At 53.7% G+C, this 20,014-nt stretch overlaps 1 protein-coding gene across 2 annotated transcripts in view; it reads right to left on the bottom strand.

Annotated features, from left to right (window-relative positions):
* Positions 1-354: 354 nt before the first annotated feature.
* Positions 355-20,014, bottom strand: part of ASCC2 (activating signal cointegrator 1 complex subunit 2) — a 36,752-nt gene continuing 17,092 nt past the window's right edge. Inside the window, exons 8-19 of one of the 2 annotated variants that reach the window (XM_072600020.1) lie at positions 17,321-17,433; positions 16,403-16,477; positions 14,965-15,072; positions 14,395-14,463; positions 13,867-13,941; positions 12,774-12,957; positions 11,978-12,195; positions 10,172-10,291; positions 5,733-5,960; positions 4,705-4,804; positions 3,449-3,528; positions 355-3,022 (exon numbers count right to left, since the gene is read on the bottom strand). In XM_072600020.1, coding sequence (XP_072456121.1) covers positions 2,851-3,022; positions 3,449-3,528; positions 4,705-4,804; positions 5,733-5,960; positions 10,172-10,291; positions 11,978-12,195; positions 12,774-12,957; positions 13,867-13,941; positions 14,395-14,463; positions 14,965-15,072; positions 16,403-16,477; positions 17,321-17,433 — 1,542 coding nt within the window. In that variant the 3' untranslated portion in view covers positions 355-2,850. Of the gene's footprint in view, positions 3,023-3,439; positions 3,529-4,704; positions 4,805-5,732; positions 5,961-10,171; positions 10,292-11,977; positions 12,196-12,773; positions 12,958-13,866; positions 13,942-14,394; positions 14,464-14,964; positions 15,073-16,402; positions 16,478-17,320; positions 17,434-20,014 lie in introns of both variants that reach the window. The other variant, XM_072600021.1, reaches the window with a different exon arrangement.

Genomic DNA, 20,014 nt, shown 5'->3' with positions numbered 1-20,014 from the left:
ATGACGCTTCTGGGTTGGACTACAGGCTCCCCAAAGCCCCCTGCCAATTTAGGAATGTCACATTTCCTAAGTAAACCCATGCTGGGACCTGAGAAATGGGAGGCCCTGCCCAGTTGGCCACCGCTTTACCAGGTGCAGCTAGCTCAGCCCTTGGGGAGGGGGACTGAATGTCTCCTTCTTCCCTTCCTGGGGAACTATTCTCTCTCCTGACCTCGTCCCAACCTATCTGGCACCTGGGGGCTGTGGGAGCAAGGATGGGGTGGAAAGGAAGGGAGAAGACAGGAGTCGGGGGCCCTGGGGACTGGGTGAGGGTCAGAGGAAGGGAGAGCAATGACAAGGTCTCATCCTGCAACGTCTGTTCATCCACCAAATGTTTATTAAGCCCTTGACCTCGTGCAGGGTGGGCCTTGTTGGGCGCTCTGGGGAACTAGAAAGTTAGGTAAGACATAGAGACATAGTCCCTGCTCCATGGAGCTTACAGACTACAGAAGGGTAAGAAGTCACCAGAGGTGGCTAGAGGACAGAGTATTCCACAAGTGCATTAAAGAGGTATAAAACAAAGTGCTCCGTGAGGGAAGGGTGAAAGGTGATATCAGGACAGGCTTCCTGGAGGAGGTGGTGTTGGAATTGGGCTTTGAAGGGTGGGTCTAAAGTCAACAGGCAAAGAGGGAGAAGGAAGACATTTCCAGCATCCGGAAGAGTTGTGAGCAAAGGCACAAGTGCTTAGGAGGCAGCGTGGCTGGTCAGGCGGACAGGAAAGCGAGGCGCGCCCCCCTCCCCAGGAAAGAGGTCAGTGACAGCAAAGGGGATGGAAGAGAGGCCAGCTCAGCTCCTTCCTCCTTCCTCCCCAACGAAGACCAACCACTGTGACTGCCTCTCACTTCACTGTCTGCACTGATCATCTGGCCCTCAGTCACTACAGCCATGGGACGTCCCTTGTGGGGTCGGTGGTCTTATCGTGTGTGTGTGTGTGTAACGATGCACCCTTGAGTGTGTGTGAGCCCCATGAAGCCAGATCCCCAGCCCCCACCCCAACCCCTGGAGCATCACATGATGTGTGTGGATGTGCCGGCCCTCCCCAGTTCATCTGTAAACTCAGGGGTATGAGTCACCTGTGATGTGTCCTGTGATGGGGGGACACATCCTGTGATGCGTCCCCGCATAGTGCTCAGTACAGAGCTATAAAAAGAGGGGTTTGCTTGTTGAATAAATGCAGGTGAGGGAGGGACAAGAGATTGGGATGTTTCTGCTGAGAAGTCTGTGAGGGGAATGGAAGCCATGACATCTCTGACAGAGCCCCCAGGTGCTGAGCAGTTGGCACTCCCAGATCATCGGAGTCCTTTTGAGAGCCTTGGCTAGGAAGATGCAGCTCGCAGTACTGTGCCGAGATGTTGGAGAGAAATGGTGACTCTGCTTGGACAAAGAGCTGCACTATCTATGAGGAGGGAAGGTTCCGAGGTCATCTGCGAAGGGCCCAGGAACCAGGGTGAGGGGGGAGCCAGCTGGCACTCTCTCCTGCATCCTAAGAGGTGCAAGAGGGAACACAGGCCCACGCAGACAGAAACTGCTATTGATTTTCACTTGTGAGGGTTGACCTAACAAAGCTCATTCATCAAGCGCCTGTCTGCCTCTCCGGTTAATATGCTCATCTCCAACATGGAAGAATAAATTGTCTTCGTCCAGGGGGTGATTTGTCAGAGCTGGGGTGGGCAGGGGGGTTCCCGGCAGAGCAGTGCTAATGGAGTTCACTCAGTGGCCAGAGTTGAAATCAGCTCCCTTAGAAAACCCTCTTTCTCTCTCTCTCACCCTCTTTCTCTCTCTTTCTCTTTCTCTCTCTCTCTCTGTCTCTCTCTGTCTCTCTCTCTTTCAGGCGCCCTTGGCTACAAGCACTGACTGTATTATTTACTACCAGTTGAGGCCAGGGTAGGGGAAGGCAGGAATCAGAGGTGATTTGTGCCCTGGGCCTACTGGCAGCCAGTGCGGACAGGCTGGCTGGAGAAGGGGCTGCCCAGCAAGCTTCTCTGCTGCTGCTCCTCCCCCTACCAATCATCCTCAGGGGGTTTCTACACTCTCAGATTTCCTCCCATCTTATTTCCAAGGGGTTGGGATTGTCAAGAGCCCTGGTCTGAGAACTGAGAGGCCTGGACACTAACTCAAATGGCCAAATCCCTTCTCTCTGGGGGCCTCAGTCTCCTCCTCTGTAAAATGGAAACAAGATCACCAGGATGACTATGCCATCAAACATGACAGACAGGAAAAACTTGAGAAAACTCTCACCCACGGTGCACACAGGAAGGATGAGTACGAGTGCTTCCTGGTGAAGACCCCCGCTGTGGCCGAGGCCCAGGAGCTGAAGTGGGGGATGGAAGGGGGCCGCTGGCCCTGCACGGACAATGCCAATGGCTTCAGAGAGTTTATTTGTGGGTCTTATGTACAGAATTCTTGCCACGCCCTGCAGGAGGAGGAAGGCCTGTCGGGAGTCCCAGGGGGTCCTGGGGACCACCCGCAACATGTGCTCGAGTTTGGCAGACCTGGAGTCGGGTCACTGGTGGATAAGGCACTCGGCGGTCAGAGGGAAGGATCCTGGAGTCGGCCGCTGGCCCCAGCTCACCCTGGGCCTGAAAGCCCTTCTCTAGGGCCTACACAGCGGACACATCCTGGAGGGGAAGACAACACGCTCTCTGGCCTAGGTACAAATGTTGGTGGGGAGGCCTGGAGGAGCAGTCGGAATCACAAATGGCCTTGGGTCCGATGCTTTGGCTAGAGGGGAGGGGCCCAGTCTGGCAGCGGTACTTGTTTGGCTGCCCCTCCGAGGGGGGTGGGGGAGAAGGGGGAGGAGGAGGGATGCTCTCAGGATGGGATCATGCCCTTGGTCCTCTTCCTGTCTGCCATGAGCCGCCGGTTATGATTGGCCCTCGCCCCCTTGTTGGCTTCCTTCCTCCGGCGCTCCTGAGTGGTCTCCCGGCTCTGCCCATGGCCCCGTGGGTTGCCAGTGACTGCTGAAGAGTTATCGTGCCTGTACCTGGGAAGGAGAAGCACCATCAGCCATCTGTGCCCCACTCCCCTCCAGGGTTGTGGATTTGGAGGTGCAGGCTGGGGGATAAGGATGCTGCTCAGGCCTCCTTATGGGGGGCTGAATGGTGAGGATGACCTTTAGGCCTTTACCTTGGTCCAAGTTCTCTGATTCGTAAAATGGAAAAAGCCAGGCTTTCAGAACCAAGGAGGTGAGTGCAGGGTACTATGGGAGAAAAGGGCACCATGCAGCCAGGACACAGGTCAGGAAAGGCCAGGGCAAGGAGCGGCCCGAGGACAATGGCACACCTTCAGGGCCAGCGCTGAGAGGACCCAGGGCCCTCTGTGAACGTGGCAGAGGGAGATGGCTGGGTCTAGGATTCAGGAGCTGCGGGAGCAGCCTGCCTGCCCCTGCCCCCCAACCTGCCTTGCTCACCCTCTCCGGGCCAGGTAGGCCATCCGCTGGGCTTCTGCCCGCTCTCTCAGCACAGCTGGGTCCTGCACAAAATGGTCTGGCTACAGAGGGAAGAGGAGACACAGTTTTGAGCCATGAGACAAGATTTCTTCCCTGCATGACAAATCCTCCAGGATGCCCAGGACCATGGCAGAGGAGAATAGTGTCCGTGGGGCCGTCAATGTGAATCACAGGTTAAGTGACTCACCCAGGGTCACACAGCTAGTCAGGGCTTAAGGCAGGATTGGAACTTGGGTATTCCTGACAAGAAGCCTTCCCCAACGGCACCCCAAGGTAAAAATGCTGAGTCCCTTCTCCAGCTTCTTCTGAGACTCTGCCCAAACCTCTCCCAGGTGCTGATTTCTCCTTTCCTCAAGCACAGGATTCAGGACTATGAGGGCCCCCCAAAACCCATCTAGCCCAACTGGCCAGGACTGTGCCTGTCCCCCTCTCTCCCAAGGCTGACCTGTCCCAGAGGGGCCTTTCTAGCTCTGGCACAGAGCACAGGCTTTGCACAAAGGATTCTCGTTACACCAGCTAACATTTATCTAGAGCTTTCCAGCTGACCCGGCCCCCTACATTAATCATCTTGTTCAGTGGCCACCCTGTGGGATAGGTGCTCTTATTACCCTATTGGTACAGAGGAGGAGACTGAGGCAAACAGAGTTTAAGTGACTTAAACAGAATAGATGCTAGAAGGTGTCTGAGGAGGGATCTGAGCTCGGGTCTTCCCACCCAAATGAGACCAGATTTGTAAAAGTACTCAGCATGGTGCCCAGCACACAGTAGGTACTCTGTAAATGCTTGTTTCCGTTCCACCTTCACCTCAGTTTCTACGAGGCTGGGCAGGGTCGAAGAAACCCAGGGCAGCTTGGCTAGAAGTGTCTGGGCTCTGGTCCTGAAGCAGCACCTTGGATAGCTCCCTTGCTGACCCATATGATGAAAGACCTTTAAGATCCCTCCTCTCCCCAATGGCCTGTGCTTTTTAGACTCACAACCACTAGAGGTGTCAAGATCAGGTGCGGACACAATACTGCCCCTGCCATGGTCACCAGAGGAGCCGGGACATCAGGGGTTACTTAGGGATGGCCCCAAGGGAGGCGGCTCTGGATCTCACTCAGACCCTGGGCCCAAGGCAGTCTCTCTTGACCTCCCTCTTCCCCTTGGGTCTGATGAGATGCACTGAGGGATCTGGCAGCCCCCGGACCACAGAGGCTCCAAGAGGGAGGACAAGATACCTTAGGACCTTCTTCTTCAGCCTCTTCCTCCTCCTCCTCCTCCTCCTCAGGTCCCTCATGAGGCACTTTGGTTCTCAGCACCTGGGGGGTGGTGAACGGCCTGTGAAGGAGACAGTAGTGGTAAATCTTCCTCCTTTAGAGCCCAGAGATCCAAACCACAGCTCCTCACCCCAGCTGCAAGTGCCCTTTCCTCAATTCTCTATCCATTTGTCTGTCTACCATGATTCCTTCTCTGGTCCTCTCCTGCTTCCCAGCAGGAAGGGAAGGTAGGGAACACAGCAGATGCTTATGGTCGCAAGCTCATCAGAACAGGCATAAATGCTTAAATGCTTAGGAATGAATGAATGTTAAATAGGCCTGGAGAATGGAAGGGAAGGGACTAAATATAGGGGGCCCAGGCAAAGGATGTAGGCGGCTCTCCTGGTAGGACAGGTTCATGCCATCCCCTTCTGCCTTGAGGCAGGCCCCCCACTTCAGCTCCTGGCAGCAGGAGGGCATCTAGGGGGCAAAGGAGAGAAGCTCCACCGTAGGCAGCATCTCTCATTCTTACATGTGTCTTCTTGTAAACAACCCATGGCTGGCTTTTTCATCCATGTTGCTATCCACTTCAGTTTTACGAGTGAGTTCATGCCATTCACATTCAAAGTTATACTCACTATTTGTCAATTCCTCATCTCTATCTTTTGTTAGAATGTGAGTCCCTGAGGGCAGGGCATGGGCCTCTGTATCTCTCAGCCCAAGTCCCATGCTGGGCCCAGGGGAGCAAACCCAATTCAAGGGGTCCCTGGGACAGATCCCCTCTGGAGCCCTGGATGCAGAGTCAGGAATCCCCAAGAGACCCTAAACAAGGTGTTTAGCTCCCCTGGGCTGGGGTTCCCCTTCAATAAGATGGCCCCTGGGGTCCCCCAATTCTACAGCCCTGCCCCTGGCCAGACTCCAAACTTTTGTTCGGAGCGCTACAGAAAAGTCAGGGAGCCATGTTCTCTGAGGCCCTGCCAGGGAGCCCTAGGAAGCAAAGCACCGCCCACCTCCGTGTGATGAGCTCATCATCTGAGTCTGCGTCGTTGGCGCCTACTTGGTTGCCATCGTATGTATCATCATACTCATCCTCGTAGTCATCTCTGCTGAGCTGGCCCTCTGCACCCCCTGTCTGGATGGTAACCTCATCCACCACCACACTGTACTGGCTGTAACGCTCACGCTGCTCCTGGACCACGCGCTTGTCATTTAGCAGGCTCCGTGTGTTTTCCCCCTTCCTGTGGAGGGAGCGAGGGGAGAGGTGAGGGAGGCTGGTCCCACTGCAGGTCCATGGCAGCCCCTCCACACTGGGAGGGCAGGGCGGAGGCGCTCACTGAGGAGGCCTGGTCACCCTTACCTGCTCCTGGACCCAGGCCCTAGGCCTCCCTTCTGGGGACAGCCTGGGTTGACACAGCTTGGTGCTAGGCAGCTAGGGCACCAGGGCCCAGGTGCCAGCCACCTTCTCCATGGGGCCTGGCCTGCCTGCCCAGTGGGTGGTGTCACCTTTCTCTTAATGTCTATGTCTGTCTGTCTGTTTCTATGTCTGTTTCTCAGTGTCTGCGTCTGTCTGTCTGTCTGTCTTTATGTCTGTCTCTGTACCTTCCCAATGACTCTGAATTCCCTCCTCAGAAGGCAAATGGTAATGCTCTGCAGGTGGTAAGCCCCTGAAAGGCAGGGGCTGCTTCACCTTGGCCTCTGAGCCACCAGCACCTGGTCACCCTGGCTGGGTGACCCTGAGGAGGTGACTAAGTTTCTTGGTGGTCTGGACAACTCTAAGTGTATCAGCTGCAGAGATAGGGTTGACCTGCCTTGGTGGATGGAGTTTTCTCACCTGGGAGGGCCCCAGTCTGGCTCTTCTCTGTTCCAACAGGGCTCCTGGTGTGGGAACAAGGAAAAAGGGCGCGGTGCACCAGGGCTAACAACCTCAGCCAGCATTTATCTCGCACTCTGCTCCATCTCAGGGGATGCTCTTGACAACCCTTGAGAGGTGCTGTTAGGATCCTCATTTTTACAAATAAGGAAACTGAGGCTGCAGGGGTCAGGTTACTTGTACACAGCAAGTAAGTATCTGAGTCGAGATTCAAACTCAGACCTTTCCAACTCTACCATTCTAGAGTGAGAAAGCTGACCTTGGGGCCTGGAAAGCCTGTGTTCAAGTCCTGTAGAGGACCTATCCTGGCCATGTGACCCAGTCAGTCCCTCCATTCTCAACACCCCACATGGTAAAGCAAGGGCTGCCTGAAGTCACAAAGGGAGTTTTCCTCAATGGGATTTCCTTAAACTAACAAAATCCCAGGCCCAGGAAAGACAAAGGTAACTTGGCATAGTCGATGTGGAGTCTGGGAACCCTGGGTGTGAATGCTAGCTCTGACACATTACGGTGTGAGCCAAGGCACTCAGCCTCAGTTATACCTGTCTGTAAATGGGTATAATTCTGGCAGTACCTAGCTCCCTGGGTGGTTGTGAGGATCACATGAGATACCATGTGTTAAACATTTTTAAATCTTAAAGTTGAAGGGCCATTTTACATGTAATATGAAGACATTTATACCAACAAAAATGGTGTAAATTATTGTAAATTATCATAGGCTACAGAGGGTCCCCCAGGCCGTTAGCAGGACGACCCATCACCTCACCTGACCATGGCAGCTCATGCTGTGGTTTGTCAATCTCCCTCTCTTGCTCTGTCTCTCTCATTCTTTCCCCCTCCATCTCTCCCTCTGTCTCTATCTCTTTCCCTCTCCCTCTGTCTCTCTCTCCCTCTCCATCTATCTCCCCATCTCTCACCTGTCTTTTCTCTCCATTCCCCCCACCCCCACCAAAGTGTTTTACCAACCTTAGCTTCATTTGTTCCTGAATAGCCCTCGTGAGGGAGGGTCTGTGATTATCCCCACTTTACAGCTGAGAAAGCTGAAGTTCAGAGGGGCTGAGCAGTTGGTCAGGGTCGCACCAAGGAGCTGAAATGAGATCTGAACCCAGATCTTTTGGAGTCCAAGGCCAGCACTCTCTCCTCTAGGCCACACATCTCTTAACGAAGGACCCTGGCATCCTGACAGCTGCAGATCAGTTAAAGGCCTGGCCTCTGAGAAAAGTCAGGGGAAGGGAGGGGGAGACCCTGACCACTGCTTCAAGGTTCTAAAGGACTGTCTATCCTGGGGTAGAGGGCAGGGGAGGTGGCCCGAACAGCCTAGGGGCAGAGGGTCCCTCCCCCCGAAGCCCTTGGTCAGGGATGCTGCAGTCTGGTTGGATCTGGTGCCCCCTGAGGCCTTGGGGGGCTGTGACACCTGGCAATGCCCATGCACTGAGAGGGCTCCTGAGTGTGGTGGGCTCATAAACAGAGCACTATGCCAGCCATGAACAGGGAGGCCACCCTCTGAGCCCCATGCTGGCATTTTTACAAGGATGGCTACGGTAACATCTGGGTCCTTGAACAACCACACAAGACAAGACATTTCTCAATATTTTCCCCTCTAACTCAACCTATCATAGGATCTAAGGTCTGGATCCAGAAGGACCACAGAGGCCCCCTAGTCTAATCTGTCCCTTTACAGATGAGGAAACTGAGGTCAGAGACTTGCCCAGGGTCACGTGGGGAGTCAGCAGCAGAGGTGAAATTGGAGCCCAGGTCCCCAGACTCCAGAAGCAGAGCTCAGTCCACTGGACCACACACGGAGTTGGGAACAACTTTAGTAAACAGTCCCTCAGAAGAGGAAAGAGAGGCCCAGAGCTTAATGACTTGCACATAGTAGGCAATTCATAAATGTTTATAAGCTGTTACCGAGAAAGAGTAGATTTGCCCAAGGTCACCCACATTATCAACAATACTGCCTCCCTCCCAGCCCCATTCTCACCCTCACCTCGCCCATCCCAGTCCCAAGCACACCATGAGGCCTTCCTGGCTGACACACTCCCATGGGATTTTCGTGGCAACGAATCAGGAGCAGCTGCCTTCTGACATCTCTCACATGTTTCTGCTGAGTGGGTCTTTACCTTTGGGACTGTACCTTGTCAGGGGTGGCCCAAGCAGGGATTGCTGGGATAGGCAAGGGGTGAGGGTGGGACCAGATGACGTCTGAGGTCCCTTCTGACCCCACGCTTCTTTTTAGTTCACATTTCATCTGCTTATCTGGGCTCCTCCACTAGGCTGGAAACTCAAGGAGGGCAGGATCGACTGGTTCTACCTCTGTGTGCCCAGCACAGTGTTGTTAAGTTGACAAGCTATGTGATGGGCACTGTGCTTAACTCAGGGTAGACGAAGGAAGGCCTTGACCAGAGTAGGAGCTCAAAAAAGATCCACTGGGTATCACAATGATTCATGGGTATCAGTACCATGGTCTGAGAATGGGATCAGCTTGCGGGCTGAGAGGTCAGCTTGCGGGCTGCCCTCCCTGAAGACAGCCAGTCTAGGCAAACCTGGTGACTCTCAGGGGCAGCTCGTGTGCTGACCTCGACAGATAGAATAAAAGGCCTGTCGAGGGACTGAACGGGTCCTGAGTCAAGGTCAGAGCCAACCTGACACACAGGATCTGGGGTACTCAGGTAAAGAGCTGGTCTAAGCCCCCTGGTCCCAGAGGGCCAAGGCAAGGGAGTCACGGCCAGCCTGGGCAAGGGAGCTACAACTGGACGCACCTTTAGTGGGTATGCACCCCTTCCCCCACAGCACAGCTGCCAACCCAGGATAAAGATCTCAGGCTTGGTATTTAGGAGTGTTGCAATAGGGGTGACTAAGCAGTTTATAATCACTGCTTCCTGTCTGACCGGTTACACAGCTTTGCCAGGGCTAGGGCAGAGGTGTCTGAGAAGTGATGCAGGCCGTGGGCAGAGCCCTCAGCTATCCTTGAAGGAGCACATCCAGATCCCAGGGAAGGCCTGGATCCCAGGGCAGGGCCAGGGCAACTGGACTAGCCTGAAGCCAGGCCTCTCCCTGGTCTAATAACGATGCCACTCATAATCTGTCAGTCAGTGAATGAACAGTGGTTAAAAGCCTGCTATGGGCCAGGCACACAAGGATTAGAAAGCATTTTATGAGGTCCTCCAGTGAATGAGAGCGGCTGACTTCCTGAGGTGTCTCAGTAGAGAAGAGATGCCAGGTATGCGGTGAGCTCCCCGTCCTTGGATTTCTCCAAGCAGAGGCTGGCTGGTCACCTGCCAGGGATGCTGGGCCTCCAAGGTCATTGATACAGAGGTAGAAGGGACCTCAGAGGTCAGCCAGGCCAACACCCTCATTTTATGGAAAAGGAAACTGAGGCCCAGAAGGGTAAGGGGCTACTGAGGCAGGGACTCTGGGTCATCTGCCAGGGCCCTACTGTGCAGGGAGCTGGTGCTGCCTCCCAGGGCTTGGGGGTTAGGCTCATTATACAGCATGACATTACATTAGGCTCAGATACTTGCTGGCTACACGCTCGGCAGCCCGAGGCTTCCCCTCTCTCTTGGTTGCAGCCACACTCACCGCCTGCCTTTCTGCACACGAGACAGATCCACGGTGTCTCTGCTGAACACATCAAACTCATCATTCTGGAAAATATTATGGCGAGAATTGACCAGTGGAGTCGGGCCTGGCTGCATCTGCCTGGAGGAAAGAGAGACAGGACTTACAGAACCTTGGGAGGCCTGGCAAGGCTGGGGCCCAGACCACTCTTGATACAGGAGGTTACAGAGCCCAGGCTGACAGGGGCAGGAGGCAGATATGAGGCCAGATTCTGGAGGGTAGGTAATAAAAGAGCTTGGTGGGGAGGCAGGGGGAACAGGGCTCTCTGCTTACAAGCTGTCCAAAGAGAAATCCTCCCCAGCCTCCGTCCCCTGCATGGTAGGCTAATCCTGGGACAGCAACCTGCCCTCTTGCTTGGCTGTCTGACAAGGCTGGGCCAGAAAAGACTTCATACAGGGCCTGGCCCTGGGTCAGTCTGACTGGGCCAAGGTCAGGTTCATCACAGCAGACTTTGTCACCAGCTGGTGAATTTTTTTGGCTGCATCAATTTCTGAAAACAACTTACTAAGGCAGGGAAGGGCTATGGTCAGTGGGCAGGCAACCTACATGGATGGGATCCCAGATTCTTAACAAATCTTCAAGGAACTGTGAAATCTCAAGGACTAGAGATGAGGGGACATCCCGTCTGCCACAAACCTCCATTCAACTTGGAGATGCCGTACCAGTTTAGTAAAGGGCTCACACAGCAAGCAGGGGCAAAGGAAAACAGTGGATACTTCCATGTGCTATAAGGTTTTCCTTCTATAACAATCCCTTCTGATCATTCAAAGAGAGGCCCATGTGTGTGTCCGTGTCCGTGTGTGTGTGTGTGTGTGTGTGTGTGTGTGTGTGTGTGTGTGTGTGTGTGTGTGACAGACACAGGGAGGGGGGAAGTGGGTGACAGAGAGACACTACTTGGGTTTAATCAGGTATCAGTTCTGGGCTTGGAGGACCACTGAGTCACAGATCCAGAGCTGATGGAAACTGAAGGGAAAGCCTCCCAGCCAATGCCACCATTTTACAGATGAGGAAACAGAGGCCCACAGGTGTAAGGTAGTTTGCTCAAAATCACAAAGGGAGTAGATGGCACAATGCCACCATGATCCGACCCTGCACTGCCACCCATGGTTTGGGGTTTATGCACTTTGGACCCAGGGGAAGGTAACTCATATGCCTCCATCTCCTTACTGACCCCCAAGCCTATGTTACTAGCTCAGGGGAGGTAGAAGGGAAACCAAACTCAAGAATGAGGTAGGTGAGCCCTCTTGGCTGCAGACGATCAAGGCAGCCATGAGCTTATGCACCCTGTGAGGCAGGTATGGCCAGACTCATCACCACACCCATTTTAGAGATGGTGAAGCTGAGGCCCCAAGCTTACCTGAGCCCAGGCCTACAGTCTAGCAGAATCATTTTCCTTTGACACTATTTCCAGCCTCGGCTCTTTTCCTTCAGGATTCTCATCCATCAGGATAAGTCCTGCCTGTTGTCCTATCTGGGCATCAATTTCCACAGTGTTGGGGAAAATGTGAACCCAGTGACCCCTGGGCTCCACCACGGCCTCTGCTATCTTTGACAGTGTGAGCTTGGCCAACCTAGCCCCTTTCTCTGGGTCCCTCTATTTTTGCATCCCTAAAAGGGGGCTCAAACGTCCTTGATCTTTTTTGTGTCCTGGACCCCTCTGCGGTCACCTGAAAGCTCAGGACCCCTCTACTGTGGGCTAAGACCCAGGGACCCCAGGAACCGCTCTACAGTCAGCTGAGACCTCAGAGAAGACTTCCTCCAACACACCTGTTCAGGGTGCGGTCCAAGTAGCTCAGGGCTGGGGCCAGCCTCTCCTCCAGGATGTTGTTGATCACCTGCTCGGCGCTATAGCCATAGTGCTCCAGGCAGGCCAGGATGAAGCCCTCCCCCAAGTCTGGCAGCAGGTCCTTTACCTGGGAGATCAGGGAGTCGAGCTGGACCCCGGAGATACGGGGGGTGGGCACAGCGGCTGCTGCCCCAGAGCACTGTGGGATGAGCAAAGGGTGAGTCACTGGCTGGGGCGATGCAAAGAGCCCTGGATGAGACAGGAAGACCCGATAGAAATCCTGCCCTAGCCAGGACAGGCTGTGTGGCCCTGGGCCAAGTCAAGCCACTTTCCTGAGCCTCAGTTTCCTAACTGTAAAATGAGGAATTGTTGTTGGTGGTTTCCCAGACTGGAGTCTCTGACCCAGTGACAGCTATAAGAGGAAAGAGGTCAGGGTCTCTGGGCTAAGCCCAAACCCAGGGTCCTTGTGGCTGACTGCCCCCCCCCCCCCCCCCGCCCCCATCCTTGGCCTAACACAGGGCAGGGGCAACTGCGCAAGATGAGGTCTCCACTGTCTCCCTTCCCTGGGAGGATCAGCCTCAATGAGCCTTGGACTGGTGACCCAACGACCCCTTGCTCCCCCTGTCTGGGCCCCAGTTTCTTCCTCTACAGTCGCTTTGCTCCCTCACTCTACAATCTCACCATTTCTTTGGGTCCCTATAGAAGAAGGGGCCCAAAGATCTTGCAAAGGGAGAGGAGCAAAGGCCCCAGGACAGCCCTTCCTGGACTCTCACCTACCTCTTCCTCCTCATCATCCGTCTTCAGTAGTGCTGGAGCTGCCCCAGGCCTTGGCTCAGGGGCTGGAGGTTGCTCAGGAGTCTTGGACGGTGGCGAGTCCTTGACCGCGGTGGCTCTCTTCCTGTCCACACCTTCCCAAGCGCTCTCCACGGCCTGGAGGATGTAGGTGGTCCGGGTCTCATCCCTGGGGGCACCTGTTAAGGGCATCAGGCTCACCATTTCCTCTGGTTTGTGCAGCCTTGGTGCCCAAGGGCCTGTGCCCCCTCTGCTGGGGCAGTCAAGTGACTCAGTGAACAGAGCAGTGGATTGGGAATCAGGAAGACCTGAGATCAAATTCTGTCTCAGACACTTAATACTTGTGTGATCTGGACAAATCACAACTTGTTTGCCTCACTTTTCTCATCTGCAAAATGGGAATTATACCCTCATAAGGTTGTTGTGGGGATCAAATGAGGTTACATATGTTGAGTACTCTGTGATTTTGAAAGCGCCATGTAAATGCTGCCTATCTTTTCTTCACAAGGCAGTTGGGGTCAAATGACTTGCCTGAGGTCACACAGCTAGTAGGTATCAAGTGTCTGAACTCAGGTCCTCCTGACTCCAGGGCCAGTGTTCTATTCACTATGCCACTGAGCTGCCCTGATGTTCCCTATTATTTTCCTTTAGGTGCTGGGGGTTACAACATTCCAAAGAAATGAGCAGAAATCTGGAATACTGGAAACGTTCCGTGGTCTTGCGGGGGCCTTGCAGGAGGAATAGATATCAGGTGACCAGCAGGAAGCCAGCCCGCAGCGGGGAGCCAAGACGAACCCCCCCATTACGGCGGTGTCAGGGGTCCCAGGAGGCAGTGTCCCCCTCCATCCTTCTGCCAGGGAGGGGCTGCACTGTGGGCACTGCAGGCCAAGGCTGGAACCTTCCTTCTCTGACCCAATGACTGATGGGGCTTTGGACAAAGGGTTGGCTGTCGGACTGGAGGTTGTGGGTCTCTGCTGCCTGCTCTAACCCTCAGGGCAGGTACCCTCAGGTGCCTGGCCCTCACATCAGCGGGCCCTGCTCTCCAGGGATGACCCTCCTGGCCGCTGGTAAAGGATACAAGGCAGAAGATGCCTGCTGCAGCAAGCTCACGTCATCCGCTACAGGGAAGAGCTCGTCATAATCTCGGAGAAACCTGCCAAGCCCAAAGTCATGGTAACCAGGGAGGCGGGAATCTAGTCACCACCACATAAACTTGGGGGCTCCCAATACCCACCAGAGAACTACCTCTGAATCCTGGATGAGTCATCCCAGAAACCAGAATAAATCCGAGGCCAGCCAGTCCAGCCCCCTGCCCAGCCTGTTACTGATGCTAACAAAAGCTAGCATCACTTCATGCTTTCAAGCTCGCAAAGCACTTTGTAAGCATCTTGTTTGATCCTCCCTACAACCTCAGACAGAGGCGCTATTTTCCCCATTTTAACGATGAGGAAACTGAGGCAGACAGACTGCCCAGGCTCACCTATCTAGGAAGTGTCTGAAGCTGGATTGGCACTCAGGCCTTAAGGGCTCTAGGCCTGGCACTCCCTCCACTGGCCACCCGTGTCTGGCGGGAAGATGGGGCCTGGGCCTGGCCCACCACACTCACCTCTTCTCCTGCAGCACTGAGCTGAAGAGCTGGAGAAAGTCCTCAATAAAGGCCTGGATGTTGTCACAGCTACACAGGGAGAGGAGGATGCAGCTGAGGCTGGCCTGCCCCTTATGCAGGGTCCCAGCCCGCGACCTCCCACTCAGGCCCTGGCCTGCCACCTCCCACTCTCAACCCCAGGTTTTACCCACTAAAACAAGGATCTGATCATGGATAGGCCAGAGAAAGATGCCACTGGCCTGGGTTCCTGGTCACTGCCCTGGGGAAGAAGGGGAAAGGGATGGAGATGACCGAAGCAGCAGCAGACACACCACCGAGTGCCTTGAGGCCTGGCTCACTGGTGTTGCCCTTGGTCACTCCCAGTCTCAGGCCACGGGCCATGTGTGGGACATGCTTATGCCCCTCTCTTCTCCAGGGAACCTCCAGCCCAGCTCCTCTTCACACAGCCTTGTCTCCCCCTGCCCAGCCCTCTCCTTCCACCACCCCGCGTCCCCACTGGCCTGGAAGCTTCTTGTGGTCTTATCTCAGCAAGTGTCTGCTGAGCACCCACAAGGATGGAGAAGGTGGTACCTGCTCTCTAAGATGGGGAGGAGACAGATCTGGTTAATGAGGATATGGAAAACTTCCACCAACTTCTTCCGGGAATGGGAAAGCCTCTGCCACAGGTCAGCTAGCAGCCTGAGAAAAGGAATGAGGAAGGGTACACAAGTGTGGGAAGACTGAGGAATGGACACACAGGAAAGCAGCAGACCCAGGAGGAGGAGACACAGGCAACAACCACAGTGGAACAAAGAAAACACTGAAATGGATGTGGCCAAATGCAAGCGACTGCACTGGTCCCAAAGGTGACAGAGGAGAAGGCAGAGGTGGAGGTCTATGGGTAAGGAGCAGTGAATGTAGCGTCAAGCTTTGTAACAGGTTGGAGATTCTGCTCAACTGGCTTAAAAGGGACGACTCTGCACTGGGAAACAGAACTGATGAGAAAACAAAACACAGCCACGGTACTTCAATAAAGAAAAAGAAAAGATATGAGGACAGAGGAATGAGATGGAAGAGACTAGAGACACAGGTGAGCTGAGTGCCCGCCGGGCTGGCGTTGGCCCCTCCTGCCCCTTCCTCGCTGAGCCGGAAACAGCAGGAATTGGGCTTCACAGGCGGCTGGGAACACCTGCCCAGCTCGCAGGGCCTTCCAAAGGACTCGTCCTGTCTACACAGCTCTCCCAAGCGCTGGCCTCTCCCCAGGGTGAGAATCATGCCCCCTGACAGGAGCAAGAACCGGAGGCCTGGGGAGGGAAGGGGACTCTGCAAGGGGTGCTCAGAGCCAGACCAAGGAGATACTGCAGAGGAAGGAGGCCAGAGCCTGACTCCAAGCCCAAGACGTGTCCAGGGGCTCTGAGACGTGCTGTGGGCAGAGCAGGGCATTTGGGGGCAACCGTTGACTACCTGTCAGCCACTTACTGGCTCTGAGACCTTGGATAAGTCACTTCTCCTTTATGAATGACCCATTCATTCACAATGAGAAATGGGGGAAAGAGGGGGAAAGAAGGAAGAGAAGCAGGGCATGAGGAAGCAAAGCCAGGGGAAGTGCCTCTTGGCGAGAGATGATCTACCCTGGCAGAACTTGGGAGTCAAGCCTGGCTTCTAGTACCAACTCCACCATATATTTACAGTGTCATGAGAAGGTCCCCCCACTGAGCCACCATTGCCTTCATCTCAGACATGGAACTTCTGGCCGTTGAGCTCTGGGCTCTATGGGTACCCACTGGGGTCTGGAATCAAAGAAAGGACCTGAGTTCAAATCCCAGCTGGGAATGACTCTGACTATCCTCACTTGGCTTCCATGATGGCCTCTAAGGTTCCTTCTGGTTCCATACCCAGACTTGTGACCTTCCAGAGGGGGCGCACAGCCATGTCCTCAGCCTTGGACTCACTGAGCTCAGGGGGGCTTACGTGAGAAGCAGAGGGGAGGGGAGCCTGGCTATCCTACCAGTATCGCGGCCATCCTTACTCGTTATCCTCTCGCCTCCTCTTCTTGATCGCAGACTCCAGCTCAGGGATCGATGTCTCATAAAAGGAAGCCAGTCTGCAGAGGGCACAGGCAGGGCTAGGGAAGGCACCTGGTCACCCAGCCAGTGACCCACACACAGCCCCAGCATCCAGCAGGAGCCCCAGAGGCTGGGGAGAGACTGAAGCTACCATCCATCCCTCCTCCAGAGACAGGAGGGATGGTTTATCAATCAATCAATCAACCAACCAACCCCACTTCTCTCCCCAGCCCCTCATCCCTCCAGCTCCCTCCCTTGTAGCTTGGTCAGAGAGTTACATGACACACAACTCTGCCCCTGGTGCAGATGGGGTTGGGGTTTTCAATACTTCCCAATACTTCTAGGTAAGGGATGTTGTGACTTGAGAGGAACAGATCGTTCCTCTCTTGCTCAAGAAGCTACAATGGCTCCCTCCTACTTTGTATCTCCAGGGTGAACTCCTATGCCTGGGGTTACTCACCGACTACCTACTTTAGTGAGATCAATGCCCCATCCCATCCCAGCCAGGGGGACCTCTATGGTCCCTCCCAGCTCTAAATCTAGGACCCTATGAGTTTGATGGCCCAAGGGGGCCAACGTCAGAGTCTCTGCCCTATAGCCCAGGCATGGGGAGGACCCTTCCTTTTGCTATAACTAAGACTCAGTCCCATGAGGGAACATGTCAAAGGGGAGTCTAGAGAAGGCACAAGCACTTCATTCCTTCCACAGAGGCCCAGAAGAGGGCCAGGCCATGACAGCCCCAAGTGTGGCCCCCAGGGTGGCCCTTACCCTACAAGGGAAGGTCATGAGGCTCCAATGTGGGCAGATCAAGGTAGAGGGTTCTTTTCTTAAAGGGCCAGAGCAGAGTGGGAGGCAAGAGCCCCTGGGCCCTGAAACTGTACCTGGAACAGAAGTCGTGCTTTTGGAAGGTCTGGGAAGCCAATGGGAAGACATCCAGAAAGGCCCAGAGGGTGGTCGAGGTATCACACAAGTAGAGGACCACGTCTCTCAATTCCTGGCACCAGAAAAGAATATGGCATTAGCCCCCAAGGGTTAGAAGCTACACTCAGCTGTACAGAGAAATCTACACCAGCATGGAGAATGCTGGGGACCTCTACCAGGAAAAGAGACAGTGAAATGTGCTGGGAGGAGCATGGGATAGGAAGCAGGAAGCCCAGGTTCGAGTCTTGAATTTACTCAGTGACCTTGGACAAGTCACGTCTCCCAAGTCAGTGTTTGAATGAAGTCTGTGAGTCAATGCGGTGGAAGGAAAGCTGGACTCAGCATCAAGAGAGGAGGGGGCTTCCAACACCCTGGCTTATAGAACTGCCAAACCTCAAAGTGGCATTTCCTAAGCAGTTACTATGTGCCAGGCACCATGCTAGCCACTGAGGATACAGAGAATTGTGCAAGTCCTCCCCACATGGAGCCCCCATTCTAACTGGACAGTCTGGCTTATGGCTGGACACACATCCCCATACTTTTCTGCTATGTGACACCCAATCAATCACCTCATCTCTCTGGTCTCAGTTTCCTCATCTGAAAGATGGGATAACAATATGAGCCCCAGAGAGGTCATGAGACAGAGCAGAGAGAAGGACAGCCTTTGCATCTGTACAGCCAGGGGTCAAGCCTAACTTCTGACATAGGTTGGCTGTATGGTCACAGGCAAAGACAGAGAAAGAGAGCAGAGGGTGAGTTGAATAGGAAGGGATCATATCTAAAAAAATGAAATTAAGGGGTGAGAGGAATATATTGGGAGGAGAAAGGGAGAAATGGAATGGGGCAAATGATATCTCATAAAAGAGGCAAGTAAAAGACTTGGAAAAAGTCTTTTTGGAAAAAGGCAAGGAAAAGGGGGGAGGTGAGAGGGAAAATGGGAAGCTTAGTCTCATCACATTTGACTCAAGGAAGGAATAAAATGCACACTCATTTTGGTATGAAAACCTATCTTACACTACAGGAAAGTAGGGAGAAGGGGATAAGCAGGGTGGGGGGGATGATGGAAGGGAGGGCAGTGGGAGGAGGGAGAAATTAGAAGTCAACACTCTTGGGGAGCGACAGGATCAAAAGAGAGAATAGAAGCAATGTGGGGCAGGACAGGATGGAGGGAAATATAGTTAGTCTTACACAACATGACTACCATGGAAGTCATTTGCAAAACTACACAGATATGGTCTATATTGAATTGTTCGTCTTCCCAAAGGGGATGGGTGGGGAGGGAGGGAGAGAAGTTGGAACTCAAAGTTTTCAGAACAACTGTTGAGAATTGTTCTTGCTACTAGGAAATAAGAAATACAGGTAATGGGGTATAGAAAGTTATCTGGCCCTACAGGACAAAAGAGAAGATGGGGATAAGGGAAGGGAGGTATGTTAGAAGGGAGGGCAGATTGGTGATAGGGGTAATTAGAATGCTTGGCGTTTTGGGGGTAGGGAGAGGGGAGAGATGGGGAGAAAACTTGGAACTCAAAATTTTGTGGAAATGAAACAATGAAAACTCAAATAAATAAATCAATAAAAATTTTGCAGCTCTCTTTCCAGGCTTAGTACAGCTGTCCTCTCCCTTCCTGAGGCTTTTCCTGACCCCCACCAACCACTGTGGAGCTCTCAGCTATCTCTTCAATTCTTATCCATCTCCCCCAATAAAATGTATGCTCCTCCAGGGCAGGGAATGGGTTTGTTTTTTAAATCTCTCTGTCCCCAGAGCCTAGCACACAGCTGGCACTTAGTAAATGCATGCTGAGTGAATAATCTTTATATAACACAGAGACAGACCAGGAAATGTGAGTCACTCTATGAGCTGCATGACTTTCCTGCTGTGGCCTAGAGTCTCATCAGTAGTGTACAGACAGCAAGAGTTGTGAGACCTTGGATAAGTCCTTTCTCCTTTACAGACCTAGATTTTCTCATTTGTAAAATGGATGGGTTGGATGAGACACCTCAAAGGGCCACGGCCAAGAGCCATGGGACACGAAGGTGCCTGAGGGATTTGGGGGATCTGGGATGCCCCTGCCTGGGGATTAGGGTGAGCGTCGTCATGGCTGCCAGAAACTGCTTCATGGGTGCCAGGCTGTGAACGGAGACAAACAAATACAGGTGGGGGAGAAACCACTTGAGGGACATTCATGGAGAAAGGTGCGCATGAACAGGAATCAAGTGCCAGCCCTTGGGCATTTCTGGCACAGATGCTGATGGAGACCCTGGGAACTAGAAGGGCTCCGCCTTCCCCCGACCCCCACCTAAGAACGAGTTCTGGGAGGACAGCAACCAAGCCATACAAGATGGGCAGGTGTGGATAGGCTGCAATCTAACCTGCTGAAGGAAATATCCATGTCTACAAGCAGACAGATCCCCACCTTGCCACCCCAGGGGGAAATGTATGGCTGAGTCATCAACCTTGTGAGGAAGGCAGGGCAGGTATGATCTCCCTTGTTTTAGAAATGAGAAGGAGAGAGACAGAGACAGAGAAAGAGAGAAGGAGGGAGAGGAAAAAGACAGAAATAGAGTCAGAGAGGCAGAAAGAGAAAGAAACAGAAACATGGGGTTGTGGAAAAGGAGAGACTGCAGTGGGGGGATTGAAAGAGGGAGGTAGGGAG

Source organism: Notamacropus eugenii, chromosome 4 (genome assembly GCF_028372415.1).
Source record: "Notamacropus eugenii isolate mMacEug1 chromosome 4, mMacEug1.pri_v2, whole genome shotgun sequence".
Lineage (NCBI taxonomy): Eukaryota > Metazoa > Chordata > Mammalia > Diprotodontia > Macropodidae > Notamacropus > Notamacropus eugenii.
This window is presented reverse-complemented; position numbering and strand designations above follow the sequence as displayed.